This window comes from Mycteria americana, chromosome 11 (genome assembly GCF_035582795.1).
Source record: "Mycteria americana isolate JAX WOST 10 ecotype Jacksonville Zoo and Gardens chromosome 11, USCA_MyAme_1.0, whole genome shotgun sequence".
Classification (NCBI taxonomy): domain Eukaryota; kingdom Metazoa; phylum Chordata; class Aves; order Ciconiiformes; family Ciconiidae; genus Mycteria; species Mycteria americana.
This window is the reverse complement of record NC_134375.1, coordinates 20,386,011-20,401,859: the sequence shown is the minus strand read 5'-3', so window position 1 is coordinate 20,401,859 and position 15,849 is coordinate 20,386,011. Positions and strand designations below refer to the sequence as shown.

Here is a 15,849-nt window from a genome sequence, read left to right as displayed (position 1 = left end):
TAGATGGAAGATCAAGTTGAGCAAGCATTCCAAATAGGGGCCTCATTTATTATGTATCTGCTTTAGCATTGGAGCATTTAAGATCTTGCGATCATCAGAGCATCTTGTGACAGTGCTCCTGTCTTGGATTTTTTTTCAGGTATTAAAATTCTTGCATGAGAAAGGATTTCCTTACGGCCATCTTCACTCTGCCAATGTGATGTTGGATGGGGATACCTGCAAGTTACTGGATCTGGAAAATTCCTTGTTGGGACTTCCATCATTTTATCGATCATACTTTTCACAGTTTCGAAAAATTAATGTAAGATTCAGACAATTAATTCAGCTGACTCTTATGCATCCCTTTATCCTCAACTTCTGTTTGTGGAGAACTGCTTAGAATGAAAAAAACCTCTCTCAACCCCCTTTCTTTAATCTGATCTTTTCTCCATCAAATCCCTTTTCTGCTTCCTCCAAATCACTGTCTGGCTGCACAGAAGTTTTGTTGCAGCACACTGGAGTGAGGCTGAGGCCAAAGGTAAGCTGGTAGAAGGGGAGTGCAGGTGAGTGTTTTTGTGACAGCAGTGCTGGCACAAATAAAGGCAAACTGCAGTTGTTTCAAGATCTCTTTCCACCCTGGTCTTGTATTTCATAGGAATGTGCATATTGTCTACCACACTTTTTCACTTGTATGTCTGTACAAGGAGCGCAGCTTATTACTTGGTCTTAGCTGGGAGTAGTAATCAGCCTTGTCTTTGGTGGATACTGTGAAAATTGATTAGATGCTTGCAGACGTCTAGCTATTAAAAGCTGTTTTTTATTTGTTTGAAGGGTGTCTCTTAACTGCAGGCTTGCAAAGCAAAATACTATCTTCCTACGAAACTATGAAAACAAATTTGCCCTGTTGCAGCAATACAGTCTTTTAGCCAGCATCTTGCCCTGCCTTTAGGTGCTCATTGTAATAAATTCCGTACAGCATCACGAGACAGCTGCTTGCTGACCTTGCTAAACAAGTTCTACTGTGTTGTCAAAGAAACGATCAAAAGTTCATGGTTAGTCCAAATCTGTTAGTGCCATCAAAGCTCTAAGCCTCTTCCAGTAAGAAGAGCCATTTCTGTTTAAACATGATTCAAAAATCTCAGAAATATGCTGTCTGGGAGCTTAGCATGTATGTACAGCTTGTACAAACCTAAGGAGGAGTGAAAGAGACTATCCTAGGTTTGTTTGGTATGCATTTTTGCTGTCTTTTTTATCTACCTCCCTGTAAAGTGACAGCTGGTCATATTATGAATCTTATTCTTTGCTGTTTGACTTAGCTAGGAAGATGTGCTTGGTTGTGATTCGTATCAACGTATGGCTCTCTAAACTGCTGTGTATGAAAAGGGTTTACTATTTTACGTGTTTTTACAGAACATGACTATACTGCTATCCCATTTGTATCATCACACACAGAAAGACAGCAGTCGCTTCTTTAGCTTGAGGCGTGAAGATTTCATCTGAGCTGAAGTTATGCAGGGAAATGGTTGTGGTTAGGAACTGTCTTAATGGTTCCTCTTTTCTATCTTGAAATGCAAGACCACTCTTTCTTTAATGGGTTATCGCATGTTTTCAAACCAGTTGTGAAAAACTGATTAGTTCTAGCAAGTTGTGTTTTTATTTTTTTGTTCCTCCACAGACTTTAGAAGGTGTTGATGTACATTGCTTTGGACACTTGCTGTATGAAATGACATACGGAAGACCCCCAGATACGATTCCAGTAGACAGCTTCCCTCCTGCACCATCAGTGTTTGTTGGTTAGTATACAACTGAGAAAATGTCAGTCTCAGCTTCCTGGGTACTCTTACCTTTTACCTAAGCTGAAGTGCTGTGAAATAGCAGCCCAAGATATTTGCAGCCTGTGACCAGAAAGAATTAGTTAGTTAGTAGTTTGTAAAAATAGAAAATACGTTCTTCCTGAAATATATGTAGCATATAAATAAAACTTTTTTTTTTAACTGAGTGATAAAGCAGTGTGTAATAAGTAATTAGATGTTTGGATTCCCTTGCCTCATGTCTAACATTCTTGAAAAGTTTGTATATGTAATAGCAACATCATAATAAAAAACACATGCTACAGGCTTCACCACTGCTTAGTTGATGCAATACTTAGGGGCCAGACGTTCATTCTAAATCATTTGCTATCCTGCCGTGCAAAAATGTGTTCATTCTTATTCTTTCTTTGGTAGTGTCTGTGTTGGAATCCATTCTGACCTGTGAAGCTATGAAGAATGGCATGCCAACTGTTTCACGGCTCTTACAGATGCCGTAAGTCTTGTTTTACTTGTTTTATACTCATAGCAATGTTTTTAATTATATTAGGAGGAAGAACCTTTTGCTCTTGTTCCTTTTTAGAAAGATTTGCTCCTCATTCTGAGGGATGTATAGTGTATCCCAAATGAAGCTTTAAAATTGATAGGCTTTATAGAACCCATCCCTTATGAATATGATAGTTGCTCATTTTACATTTCTGTGTCTCTTGGTGTGTTGGAGCTTTTACGAATACATTTTATTCAGCACGGTGCTAGGGTTTAAATTGATCCAGCTATTAAAGTAGTGCAAGCACGATTAAGATCTTGTACAGATTGTTTTAAAGCATTTAGAATAAGGAGGTTTTTTGCATGTCCCGTTCAGACCTACTTCAGTAAATTTTGCTATCAGTTTACTTATGACTAGCCAAATAGATCTCTTGCTTTGCTCTGCAGTCACATTTAGACTGGGTGTGGGTATGAAATGTTGTGTAGAAGTTCTGGCTGGTTTCTTGCAGGGTTGGCTTAGGGATTCTCTGAAGCGTAGACAGAATAAATTTCCTTACGGGCTGTCCTCCCCAGTGATGCAGTGAAGTGGTAAGGGCAAGTATGGGGTGAGACTAGGATGCAGAAAGGGAGCAATGTCAGCGTCTGACTGAGCTGGAGATCATACCTGTCTGCAGTGCCGCCCTTCCTGCAATTAGGAGACAATATTACCAGGGAAATTGTCTGCTGTCACTGTGCTGTGACATGTCACCAGCATGCTGAGCATAGAACCACAGTTCCTGGTGGGGTGTTCTTTTATTTTTTTCTTAATACGAGGTGCCAGAATCATGACCTTATAAATGACAGATTGCCCATACCTAAATCTGGGTCTGATCTCACAGTATACAGGTTGCAGTACATTTGGCGCATGCTCCAAGATTCATATTTCCTGGTTGGGAAGAGACGCTGCAGGCTTGTCTCAGCCTTCAATTCCTTCTACTCCTCCCTTTTTCTGCTCTTAAAGGAGGTGGGAAGTAGAGAGAAGAATGTAAGCAGGGGAGAAATACTGTAAGAAAACTCTGTGAATACAGGAATATACAGGTGTGAAAAGCTGTTGAACAATCAATCCATGCCCAGCTGTATCTGATATGTAGGACAGTATACTACATTCCCTTCATACCAATACTCTTTACAACTGTTCTATGTAGGTGTGCAATGCAATTAATGTAATTTAAGTATTTACTAAGCTTTATTATTTATTATAACCATATAAACTATGAGTTTGCTTAATTTTGCAAGGACCTATAATCAGAAAAGGTCAGAAAAATGCCCTGTAAACAACGGTGAACATTTGTGGATTTTTTAAAAGTCTTTTAAAATCTGATTTATATCTGAATTTTTCATGGAATACTATTCTTATAAGCTTGATTCTAGACTTGAATTTGTTTTCTCTAGTATAGGCCTGTGATAATTTTCCATAGTGAACAGCAACAAAAAATCTCTGAAATCTTTATCTCAGAGCCAGGCTTGAGATCTCTTTCTGGGACAGTTTTCTAGTATGTTCTCCAGAACAAAGTATCTTGAAACCGACTAACCAGTTTATTTTCAGACTACCATTGCCCTCTAGTGTCTTTGTTTTGGATGGAAAAGGATTAATCGTTTATGCTGCTCATACCATAGAGGGGAGAGCAAAAATACTAGAATATTTGCTTTAGTTGGCTTTGCCAGAGTACAGACAAGAATGCAGATATTTTCAAATGTTAAGTTCAGTCATTGATCTTTCACATTGTTCTTGTTCATGCTAAAGCAACAGTTATGCTAAGAGAGTTTTCTTAAGAAGAGCAATGATTTTGTTTAGATGAAATTTAAAATAAAGTCCCTGGTAATCTTTTGTCATTAAAGAATCCATGTACTTTTAAGAAAAAGGTGTTCTTGTTTTGGGGAAGCCCTTCTCTGCCTTTGATAACTGTACCTGTTCTATCAGCTTTCAAAATACTTCACACAGTCTTGCTAACTCTGCCATCAGTAGTGGCTACATTCTGAGGGTTGGATGCTGGTAATTTTACGGCAGGGCTTGGAAAATAAAAAGCAGCGCATAAAAACCTGTGGGGAAAAAAACCAAGCAGCGGCCTAGGGATGAGAACAGAGAAAGAAAAGGAGAAAGAGGGAGTTAAGCGAACAGTACCAGTAGTATTCTTGCTGTGGTTCTGCTTATCTCTTGGGAATAATATTCCTTTTTTTTTTTTTTCCTTTTTTCATCCACTCACAGATTATTCAGTGACGTCCTGCTAACAAACTCTGAGAAACCACAGTTTAAGGTAGAGTTGAACATTGATTTGCTGATGTTTGTGGAAGTGCCAGGCTGTGGGTAAGCTATGCATTAATTGACAAATAGGGTAGAGGAGAGCTGGCTTTATTGCGCTTTATGGCGATTGCCATCAGTATTTGGATTCCTTTGGTGAATTGTACCCAAGAACATTATATCACCCCTTAGAAGGAGGGCACAGTGTGACCCATGAGTGTTCAAGTGTAATTCCTGTGCTGGAGCTAATCTGCGTGATTGATGATGGCACTCTATCTGAGCGGAGGCGGCTAAGTAATGTGGGTCCCTTGCAGTGAGAGGAAACAAATTGCTAGGACATGTGGAAACTGATTTTGGTGGGTGACACCATCAGCACATTGTTGCCAGCTCCAGCGCTGCAGTGCTGGGACTTTCGGGGATCCACATCTGCTCCCACGGGGGAGCTGCCCCAGAGCACTTCTTCTGGAGGGCATGTGCTGTGTGTCTTGTGTTGTCAGCCTCATGGCAGTTTGGGGATGTGACTGGAGTATCAAAACAGTTAGCTGTCCCTGCCATTAGAGTATCCCTTCCATTATTTGGTGTTTCTTTGTCCCTGCTGTTAGATCTGTAGCTAGGTTTGGAGTGGAAAACATGCATCTAGAGTCTTCTTTTCTCTTTCACTACGGGAATAGTGTCAGAACTTGGGGCTTTAGATAGCCAACATGATCAGATGAATGGTTAGTTTTGAGCAGTGAAGTTATGCTTTCCTTTATCACGTTTTGTGCTATGATTTTTTTTCCCCATTCTGTATTAGATTCCTACTAAGCTAAAAGAGGCATTGAAAACCTCCAAGGAATGCACAGAAAAACGATTAACAGAAGAACAGAAATTGGTAACGTCTGCATTTCTTTACTGTATTTCCTACAGACATTCCATTTCCTCTTATCACTTTTACATGGGGAAAGTGAATTTTTACTCACTCAAAGTGATTTTAAGTAATAAAGGCTTTCATCAACAGATTTGCTTTCCAAAAAATGCAGTATGAAGAATTGTAGAACACCTGTTGACTGGCATTTCCCTGTTTTAAGTGGTGCAGCTTCACAGGCAGTGGCTCCTAAGTTAAAGGATCATTTTAACTGCAGTATGAGGCTCCATCCTCTACCAGCAACAGTAAAGAAAACTAAACATGTAAAGTGACTACAGTGTGTTTTCTTGTTATGGTTTAACCCCAGCTAAGCCCCACACAGCCGCTTGCTCACTCCCCCCCCCCCCCCGGTGGGATGGGGGAGAGAATCAGAGGAGTAAAAGTAAGAAAACTTGCGGGCTGAGATAAAGACAGTTTAACAGGTAAAGCAAAAGCCACGCATGCAAGCAAAGCAAAACAAGGAATTCATTCGCTCCTTCCCATGGGCAGGCAGGTGTTCAGCCATCTCCAGGAAAGCAGGGCTCCATCATGTGTAACGGTGACTTGGGAAGACAAACGCCATCACCCTGAACGTCCCCCCTTCCTTCTTCTTCCCTAGCTTTATACACTGAGCATGACGCCATATGGTCTGGAATGTCCCTTTGGGCAGTTGGGGTCAGCTGTCCCAGCCGTGTCCCCTCCCAGCTTCTTGTGCCCCCCCAGCCTCCTCGCTGGTGGGGTGGGGTGAGGAGCAGAAAAGGCTGTGACTCTGTGTCAGCGCTGCTCAGCAGTAACTAAAACATCCCTGCGTTATCAACAGGAAATGCTTCCAGCACAAATCCAAAACACAGTCCCATACTAGCTACAGTGAAGAAAATTAACTTTACCCTAGCCAAAACCAGCACACACCCCAAACATATGCCTTGTCTGAGAACATTAAAGATCTTAACATGGTCTTTTTCTACTTTTCCCTTCATTTTGAAGATTCACCAGCACAGAAGGCTGACAAGAGCTCAATCTCATCATGGCTCTGAAGAAGAAAAAAAGAAAAGGAAGATCTTAGCACGAAAAGTAAGCAATCTTTAAATAGGTTTCTCACACAGAAAAAGACGTGTATCTTTTTTGAATGTTTAGCATGCACAACCACAGGTATGCTGGTCTATTCTGTCCTTTGTTTTTCTGTACTACTTCCTGATTGTTTTCATGTCTGTAGCTAAGCAATACACTTCCTAAGAAGTTTAAGTTACAATGGTAGCTGACTTGCATATTGGTTTAACCTGGTTGAGGTTGCTGTGTGAAAACAGGCTTAGTTAATACCTCATACACAGACGACAGCCTGTGCTGCTTCCTGCTGCCTGGTGAGGGTACTGGAGCCTTTTTTAGTCTGGCCTTGCAGCACGCTGTCTGTGTTTCTCTTCCTTTTCGTGGGTCAGTTTTCTGCCTTTCCCTTGTGGTCAGAGGACGCTGGAGTTGCCCTGCTTGCTTGCCTGGCGATATTTGAGCGCAGAGCAGCCTTGCTGCTGTTGTCATCGTGGCAGCACATGTTGGGTGTGGGGAGAGGGATGTTGAGCATTGATAAACCTTGTGTGATACAGTGGATGGCTGTTACAATTCTGTGGGTCAGTTAAATCCTTATCATGGAAAGCGATTATTCATTCCCATCTTCTGTTTCTTCTGCTCTTTTTTAAAGAAGTCAAAACGCTCTGCCTATGAAAGTGGGGAAGAACACTCGGCAAAATACAGCAACTCAAATAACTCAGGTAACTACGAGAGAAGAGCTTGCTTCTACACAGCTATGTCAATGTTTTTGTTGCTGTCATTTTCTGGTTTAAAAGATCCAGGGTCACCATCAGTTTACACATTAATATTGGACTACCAGAGCCTGATACCACTGTTTTGGGTATTTAATAATAGATAAATCAAGGGCTGAAAAATATTGTCAGTGTTAGATTTTCAGCTGCCTAATATAAAGCAATGTGTCCTCTCTTCTGTGCCCCATTCCTCCAAAAAAAAAAAAAATCAGTCTTTTCATTCTGTTTGACATTTAAGTGGAATAATAATAACATCCATTATTTGGGCCATTTAATAACGCAGCTTTCAGGGAGAAACTCTGTGGTGATCTGTATTCTGTAGTAAGGTGTTAAGATGAATGAGAAAATGACCTGTATAATTGCTGCTTCAGTGCCAAATTCAAAAACAACAGAGCCTGTGACAGGTCTTCATTTAGTTAAAAGGAGTGGTTGGTACTCCCAAACAGTTTAACAGAGTTGACTTGCCTGGCTAAAATGTGTCCAAAAGCAGCCTATTGTGGAATAGTCAGGTATCAGAGTAACTTGTGGAGTACAGCAACTGACTGAAAATCATCTCTTAGAAGGAGAAATGGGGTGCCATCCATGCAGTGGCACAACTCTTAAGGAGAACAGAATTTGGACGCTGAAATCCAACAGCCTAAGCAACAGAAAAGAAGTGTTTCCCATTGAGGAATACTGTTGAGTGCGCTTCTTATGTGTTTGGACCTCCTCTGATACTGTGTACTGTTAAGTGTCTCTGTTCAGATCGGGTCTGAGTGACGCTGTTTGTATGAATGGGAATCTTTCCCAAGATTTCAGTGGAAGCAGGATTGGATCGTCAGTCAATAAAGTTGGCCTGTTTCCAACAATCTGTCTTGTCTGACTGTGTTGAATTTTAAAGTCACAGCTTTAGTTACTAGACTGTTGTTTTATTTAGCAGGCTCTGGGGCGAGTTCCCCATTAACATCTCCATCTTCCCCCACTCCGCCCTCTACAGCAGGTAAGTTCAAAAGTCATTACAATGTTTGTCTTTTTCTTTGTTTTTTATTCCCCCACTGTGGGTGTTATTCCCAAGGATGGTTAAGGGATGGTGGTTTTCAAGGATGGAACACAGAGATGACATTTATCTTGTGTCAGCCTGAGTGTGGGCATTTGTTCTCTTCTGAGGGCCATAGAGAACCTTTTAATACTGTTCTGTTTCATTTAATAACCTTTCTTGAGATATATATGATATGATTTACCCATAGAGTATAATTGCTTGCTTCAAAGTCTCTATTACTCCAGTCCTACCGACATTGCTACTTCCCAGACATTTTCGGGCCCTCATGTTACAGTATGCAGTTGTTCTGATGTTAATGGTCTGTTGACTCTGAAGTACTGTTTGTTGATCCCTTGTTTTTGTGTATTGTCTCTTCATGCCTGTACTGCTGTGATGTAGTTTCAGGAATTTTGGGTGTGACAAATTCAGTGGCTTAGGCTGCTCAATCTCCCCTGTTCTGCTGCAGCCCATTGATAACACCAGTAGAACTGGTAGGAACAAGTCGGAAACTGATTTGGGTTAAAAATAGTATCTTTATTATTTTGGACCAGTTCCCTCTTCCAATTTGCTGGATGGCTGTGCAGTTTTGCTAATGTTTAGGACAGGTGGTGGGAAGTGGTGCAGAATCTGCTTGCGTGGGCAATAGAAATGCTCAGGAAAGTTCGATTACAAATCTGAGTATTGAGCAATAGCAGGTGTGCTTCAGTCTGCAAGGCTAGAAGAGGAGCACTGGCAAACATTAACAGCAAAAGGTGTTAATGGAATACATTTCTAGAAGGGAAGCAGTCCATAGCATTGCTGTTTGTTATGATGACTCATGCCATATGATTCCTAGTCCCAGGAACTTTCTACACAGCACAACTTGTTAACTGAAGCGATGCAATCAAATTTGTTTGCTGTGGATGGTCTTTCAAAGGACACTGCAGTCTGTGTGATGTAATTGAAATCAGTCATGCTGAAATTCAAATTGGTCATTTCTCCTTCAAGTTGAGGGTATGTTGAAGTGTACATTTTATGAACTAACTTCTCCCAGTTAGTCTAAACAAGATAATTACTGTTATTGTGTTGCACAATAACAGCGCTGTTCTCTGGATGTACTGACTCTTAGCTGGAGGGTTTATTTCAAGTTCTGTATGCTTTAAAAAGGAAGTAGCTGAAAATGCAAAAGAAAACCTTATGCCTCCAAAATGGACAGATGTTTAGAAAACCTTTTTTTTTCTGCAATAAAACTACCTTTTACTTACGTTTTAACTTTAACATGTTGGAACTTGATTGAAAGCTTTTTCAAGTTTTGAGCATGTGATGCAGGTTTATGTGTAGACGTGGCTTAAATGGCTAAAAATGGCTTGAGTTTGGGCTCAAAATTGGCTGTTGTTCAATCCACGTTGTCAGTGTGTGTCGGTCATCCTGCTGCCAGTGTGCTCATGGTGACTCGTGGTGATCAGCCCCGTTCAACACAGTGCACGTTGCCCTACCTCATTCAAACTGGAAAGTGCTTTAGTCTGCTGATGGCTTCGATGCATTTGATCAGGTGTAAAGGCAAGTGTCACCATTTCAGGAATGCTTTTGTGAGTAGAATTCATAGAAGAAACTTCAGATATTAGCTCTAAGAGAAAGCTGGCATGCTTGATTTTTTTTTTCACCAGCAATGTTGTAGTTTTAGCTATTCTAAGCAAGTATGCTGTTAATGACTCGGTGAAAGACTCACTGGCCCCATAGTGGGACTTTCTTTGTGACAGCTGATGGGTCTATAGCTTGTATCTCTCTCTTCTAGTTTCCTTCGTACTTACTAAAGATATTTACCTCTAAACCAAAATTGCTTGTGGGTATCAGTGTGGTGAGATGACTGTCAGAAAGGGAGTGGGCCTTTCAGTCTATCTTTCTGGTTTGGTTGCGTTAGAATCATAGCAAGTCTAAGCATCTTGCTGATACGATGCCATGGCAAAATGAAGGCTGACATGGAAAAGTGTACCCAACAGAAGCTGTTGCCCTTGTCCTGGCCTGTAACCAACCAAATCAATGTAGTGTGTGGGTATGTGCAGAGCCAGAGACACTGTCCAGAGGGGAGCGGGCTCCAGGCTGACATGCCCTGGGGAAGTAACCTCGTTTAGGGGGTTTCTGACACGTTGAGATGTGCTTTGTCTCTGAACAAAGGCCTTGCGAGATTTAACTTGCAGTAGCGTGCTTGGTATAGTCAATGCAAAACATGCTAAGAAAGAAAACGATTGCTGGCTTCAGCTGTCTCGTAATGGTGGCTGCAGCTGTAGGATCGAATGCATGACCTGCTTTGAGGGGAAAGGTGTCTACTAGCAATGTAGGCTCTCATGGGCTTTCCTCATTGACTAGGATGTTTTGGGCTGGTTTTGTTGCAGATACTCGGCTAAATGTCATCTTTGAAATACATTGTTTAGATCGTGGCAAGTGATTCTAATGTAACTTCCTGTGTTTCTGACATTCTCCCTTGAATGGTTGATTCTTTTTTCTCCACTTGCACAATTCTTTGCTTTCTTAAAAATCTGTTATTTTTCTTTGCGGCTATGAGCTGTGGCTAGGATCAGAAGGGATGCAGAACACTCTGGTATGGGTTATTTAAAACTTCACTGCATCTTCTCTAAATCCAGTAAGCCCATAAAATACCAGCAAGCTCTCTTACAATAGAGAGAAGTTTCGAGGGCGCCATTTTTGCTTCCCTGTGGGAATAAAAGTGAGAGAGTGTTGTACTTTAGCTATCATTTTCTGTGCCAATTGTTCTGAATCCTTCAGGATGACATACGTTTCATAGACACCCATATGGTGCATCTTTTCTGCTCTTTACCTTTCTGTAAGACATTTGAATGCTTTAGCAAGTGCTGGTCTTGAGTGTCTCTGATCCGTGGAGCGTAAGTGTAAATACAGGTGTTAATACGACAGGAAGTGTTCCTTGAACTGTATGGATTTTGTCTTCTATGGCTAATCTTCCTGTAGATTTCTTGCTAAATCTCTCTAAATGCACTTTAATCCTGTAAAGCTTGAATTATGGCATGTGCAGCTGAAAGCATGTGTGTTGTATTTGTTCATCAAGTATAATAATGCTTATAGCATGGAAAATTGTGGTTCGTTATTCAGAATCAAAGTATTGTATACGTAATATGAAGTAGTCAATCTGCTATCCTCCTATTTGTCAGTGAATAAGAATGTATTGATTTTTTTGTACTAACTTTTCAGCTAACAGTATCTGTTTTTCTTACTTTGACACGAGAACTGGATTATTAACTTGTGTCCTCTCTCTTTCTCTGCTGTCTTCAATAGAGCATGCATCATTTTGAACGTGAATTTTCGGAAAAGTAAGCTAATGCTGATTTATCTCTTTAAAGATGCTCTGTTTCTGTATGGGAAAGTTGAATGTAAATCTTGAACTTGCTTAGTATTGGGAGGGAATAGAAGAAAAAGATCTGAACATTCTTATGGATTATTTTAATGAAATACAGCATCTTTAAAAACTCTATCACTAAAATGATTTTCTTTGTTTGCATCCCATTCTCAGCCAACTTTTTAATGCTGTTTGCACAATTACTGTCACTTTAAATTCATAATTAAGTTTTTGTTTCAATTCAGGCATCAAGTTTACAGCATCTGATTTACTTCCTATTCCTTTTAACACACTCTCTTAACAAAAATGTCCCTGTAAAAAACCCTTGGTAAGTTCTTGTTTGAGTGTTTTATTCTTACAACTGCATGAATGAGTAAAATGTGTGTTTGCAGGCAACTTCTTCCAACATATGTATTGGAAAGGTCTAGTGATAACTGAGCACTTGTCTCAAATGTTTTTTCTAGTAAATACAGGGAAATATTTCACTGTTGGACAAAACAATTGAATCTGTAGATGTAACTGCATATGACTACACCAGCATGAACTAAGATTTCCTTTGCACCACTCGTGTCAAGAAGGGAAGGACAGCTTGGTTTTGATTGACTAATTGAAATGAATTGATTTGAAGATTTTCAGAACCATGCTCTTAATTAATGGGTTCAATATGTCATGCTCATAGCTAGTCAATACAATCCTAAAAACTGTGTGTATTTATGTTTTAAGGCAGAGCTCAGGTGTAAGAGTATCATTGTCTGTAATCAGTCTCCCAAGAGTTTAGCTGTATGATGTTGTCGGCAGCTCAGTTTCAATAATAGTTAGTCCTGAGGAATTTAACAAATTTCCTGGAAGGAAGGTGGCTTCTCCCCCTACTTCCCTGTCTTTTCTACCTCCACTGTAAAATAACCAGACCGAAGTTTGAAGATAACACATAGAATCTTGGCCTAATAATACTGAGTGATCCAAGCACTTTGTGGCCTTTTTGCCCTCCTCTCTGTTAAATGCGTACCTTCTTTCACTGCACATGTTACCGTTGTATTTGTATTCCATACAGAGTCCTGGCCGCTGTTTTCATGGTCGTTCTCTATTGCATCTTGTACAACTACTTGCATAGCCTCTTCAACCTCACCTTGCAATTCCAGCCAAAAATCCCATCTTTGTCCTTTGCAGTTCTTGCATCTCTTTGAAGCAGTTTAATTTCTTATTAGCTCGTCTTGGCTCTTTTACAGCAGTTCATCTGATCAGTTTGTTGATAGCGTTGGCACGCCAGTCCTACAGTGTTCTGCTCTGACCACTTCAACCGCAAAAGTGGTTACTTGAGCTGTTCTTGGTCTTGTTCTTACTTTGGCAAAGTGTCAGGTTTTGCTTTGCTGGCAGTCTGTACACATGAGAAACAGAAGGACTCTAACCTAAGGGGTGGTTTTCCAGTATTTCTAATAATAAATTGACTTACGCCTTTGGCTAGCGTAAAAAGTAGATTTGGATGTTAGATGGCCCCAAGGCATCAATGTGCAATTTATTTCAGTTTGTGCTAACATGGTGTAATGTTTTGATTACTTAAGAGAGCAGTTGATCCACGTGCAACAGGCATGTTAAATTGTTGCTGTTGATCTCTGGTATTTCTGCTAGGACTTGAGTGTTTTCCTCTGGAAGGGGGAGAAGAGTGAAGATGAGCCCAATATGTACTTCCATGTTTTGTTGTCACAGAACGTGGTTTTCATGCCAATGAAAATTTCTCCTGAAGAGTTGGAAGTGCTACAGTCACAGCATGTATTAATGTTACACTGGCAAAATTGAATGCTTTGTGTGAATACTCTGCATTTTGAGCTTGCTCCCATATGGGATAAGTGTCTCTTCAAAGACTGGTCAAATAGAAAATGAGGGAGCTTTGAGTTATGACTTTCATCTAGTATAACTGCTTTTTTTAATTACAGCAGTTAGTTACTTTTTTACTATTACTTGTTTGTTAGTCTGAGAGCAAGTGTTAGGGAGGAGTTGAGAGAGAAGTGGAGCACAGAGAACTTTGCCTTTTGTTTTCTGTAGCAGAGCTTTATCCTTCATCGAATACCTCTTGAGTCCCTGTGGCATAATGTCCTTTAACTGCTTGGTATTTGCTTACTTCATAGCAAGCAGTTCTACTTCAGTAACCATAGTCTCTTGGTTTGGCCTCACGTTCTTTTGCTTTGCTGTCCTTTAGCATCATAGTTCTTGCCACTTAGCAGTATATTCCTCTTTGTAGGTTAGAGCTACCAGAAGCAAGTGTTAGACTATAGGTGCCATTTGTCTCTCTAGTCTTACTATGGAATAACTCATGATCTAGATGATGGAGTTAAAATTCACTGTTGAATAGTTCTAAGACATTAATCATTATGCCCCTACTCATTCCAGAATATATGAGACAAGACAGGCCCATCATTCTCCATAGAGCTGGTGATGGGCTGCAAATGCCACCTTCACGTGGACGTCTTGTGGAACAGCCAACGGTCACCTCTGAAGCCCTTTGCTCTTACTCCTGCCTGGATCTTTGATTATACTTGTGTAGAAATGATGGTGCAATGTGCAGCAGCAGAGCTGCACAAGATCAGGGTGTTTAGGAGAGCTGCTTGGGGCAATTAAGGCCACTTGCCTGGATCTGAGCTGCCAGGAAGCACCTCCACACAGGCCCTCACTGCTGGGCTAGCTGCCTGCATCTACCGCTGTGGGCTCTGGCTTCCCAGGGAGTCAGGACGTGGAGGCTGGGGCATGATGAGAAGCATGAGATGGATGTGACTGGGGTGGAAAGCAAGGGCCAGAGTGCAAAGGTGACTGGTGGGAATACGAGAGGCAGGCAAGCGGTGTGAGTGGCGGATTGTTGTGATTCATTCAGTCTGTGAAACAAGCATTTGTCACGACATGTTTGGAGAAAGTCTGACAGTACCGTGGAAGTTTAAAACACTTCCAGAAAACTCTGTCTGCAGTTAGTACTTTAAAAATGGAATATAATCTGACCAAGCAGTCATCACAAATACTACAGCAGTGTGGTCCTTCGTAAGAATGTAAAGTTAGTCACGTAAATAAGAACAGGTAGTAGGATTTGCTTCCAGGCTTTGTTACTGTTCATGACCCAAAGAGCAAACTGCTTCACTGGGGACAAACAAGGAAAGCTGAAGCTGGGAAGTCCTGTTAAGTGATCTCCATTTCCCTCAGTGCAAGATCACATTTGAGTCATGTTTTGCATCCCTGAATACTGAGGCACTTCAGGCTTAATTTCAGAGGTGTCTCAGATGACACAACTCACCTGCAGATAGAGGGATTTGATCACTTTTGCATTTTTCATCTGTTCTGTTCTTCACACTCCACTGGCATTCAAGGAATGACGTGACTAGTGCAGGACTGACCCAGTCCAGCTAAGCAGCCGCAGTCCTCTGTGACAGGACCTCTTTGACATAATCAAACTACATCTTCTCTCCTCAACTCAACAGGAGCATCGTCGATACCCCCAGCACCGCCACCGCCGCCCCTGCCACCAGCAGCTCCTCCTCTGAGTACAGAGGTGCCAACGCAGCCAAGCCCGCAGCCCAATGTTAGTGCAAGCCGAGGAGCCTTACTCAGCTCCATTCAAAACTTTCAGAAAGGAACTCTGAAGAAAACACAGACCTGCGACTACAGTGCTCCCAGGATCAGCTGAGGTCACTGGTCACACCAGGATTGAATTCCCTCTTCCCCTCCTGTGCTCTCTAAGAACAAGATCCTCCTGACCGGCGACTGATCCACCAGCATATAGCGACTAATCACGCTGTAGCTCCGTTTACCCCTATTTCAGCTTTTCTTGAGTAGCAGCACTACCCTGTCTGAATTGCGTTGCCATGCTGTGATAAGTACTCCATTCTTTACTTGGTTTCAAGAACTTTGTTCTCTAGCTACAGTTTCAGGGGTACACCGACTTCTATATAGCTGAATAAAAATCTGAAAATAGGAATGACCATGATCATGGTGAATTAATGCATTTTTTTCTAGCTCTATTCCACCCCTTTTTTTCAAATTACAGGAATGTACTTTCAGATCGCTCAGTTTTTCAACACTTTTCATGCAGTTGTAATTCATCTTAATTCTGGCTGCACTGAATTAGCAAGTTTTGTTTTAGATAATCCAACACCCTCCCCCCCAACCCTTAAAGTGTACTGCACAGGTGAGGGAACTGGAGAATTAAATCTTATTCCCACCATATTTGCTGGTGGAGTAAAAATGCTGTTTCATTAAA

At 41.1% G+C, this 15,849-nt stretch overlaps 2 protein-coding genes across 7 annotated transcripts in view; both read left to right on the top strand.

The window, feature by feature from the left end:
- PXK (PX domain containing serine/threonine kinase like) overlaps positions 1 to 15,571 on the top strand; it is a 37,248-nt gene extending 21,677 nt beyond the window's left edge. For 3 of the 6 annotated variants that reach the window (XM_075514355.1, XM_075514361.1, XM_075514357.1), the window contains exons 10-18: positions 140 to 301; positions 1,655 to 1,772; positions 2,205 to 2,283; positions 4,519 to 4,567; positions 5,345 to 5,422; positions 6,419 to 6,505; positions 7,125 to 7,194; positions 8,162 to 8,224; positions 15,071 to 15,571. In XM_075514355.1, the coding sequence (XP_075370470.1) occupies positions 140 to 301; positions 1,655 to 1,772; positions 2,205 to 2,283; positions 4,519 to 4,567; positions 5,345 to 5,422; positions 6,419 to 6,505; positions 7,125 to 7,194; positions 8,162 to 8,224; positions 15,071 to 15,276 (912 nt within the window). In that variant the 3' untranslated portion in view covers positions 15,277 to 15,571. Of the gene's footprint in view, positions 1 to 139; positions 302 to 1,654; positions 1,773 to 2,204; positions 2,284 to 4,518; positions 4,568 to 5,344; positions 5,423 to 6,418; positions 6,506 to 7,124; positions 7,195 to 8,161; positions 8,225 to 11,857; positions 11,941 to 15,070 lie in introns of all 6 variants that reach the window. The other 3 variants (XM_075514359.1, XM_075514358.1, XM_075514356.1) reach the window with 3 other exon arrangements.
- Positions 1 to 15,849, top strand: part of KCTD6 (potassium channel tetramerization domain containing 6) — a 117,666-nt gene that overhangs the window by 87,272 nt on the left and 14,545 nt on the right. The window lies entirely within an intron of this gene.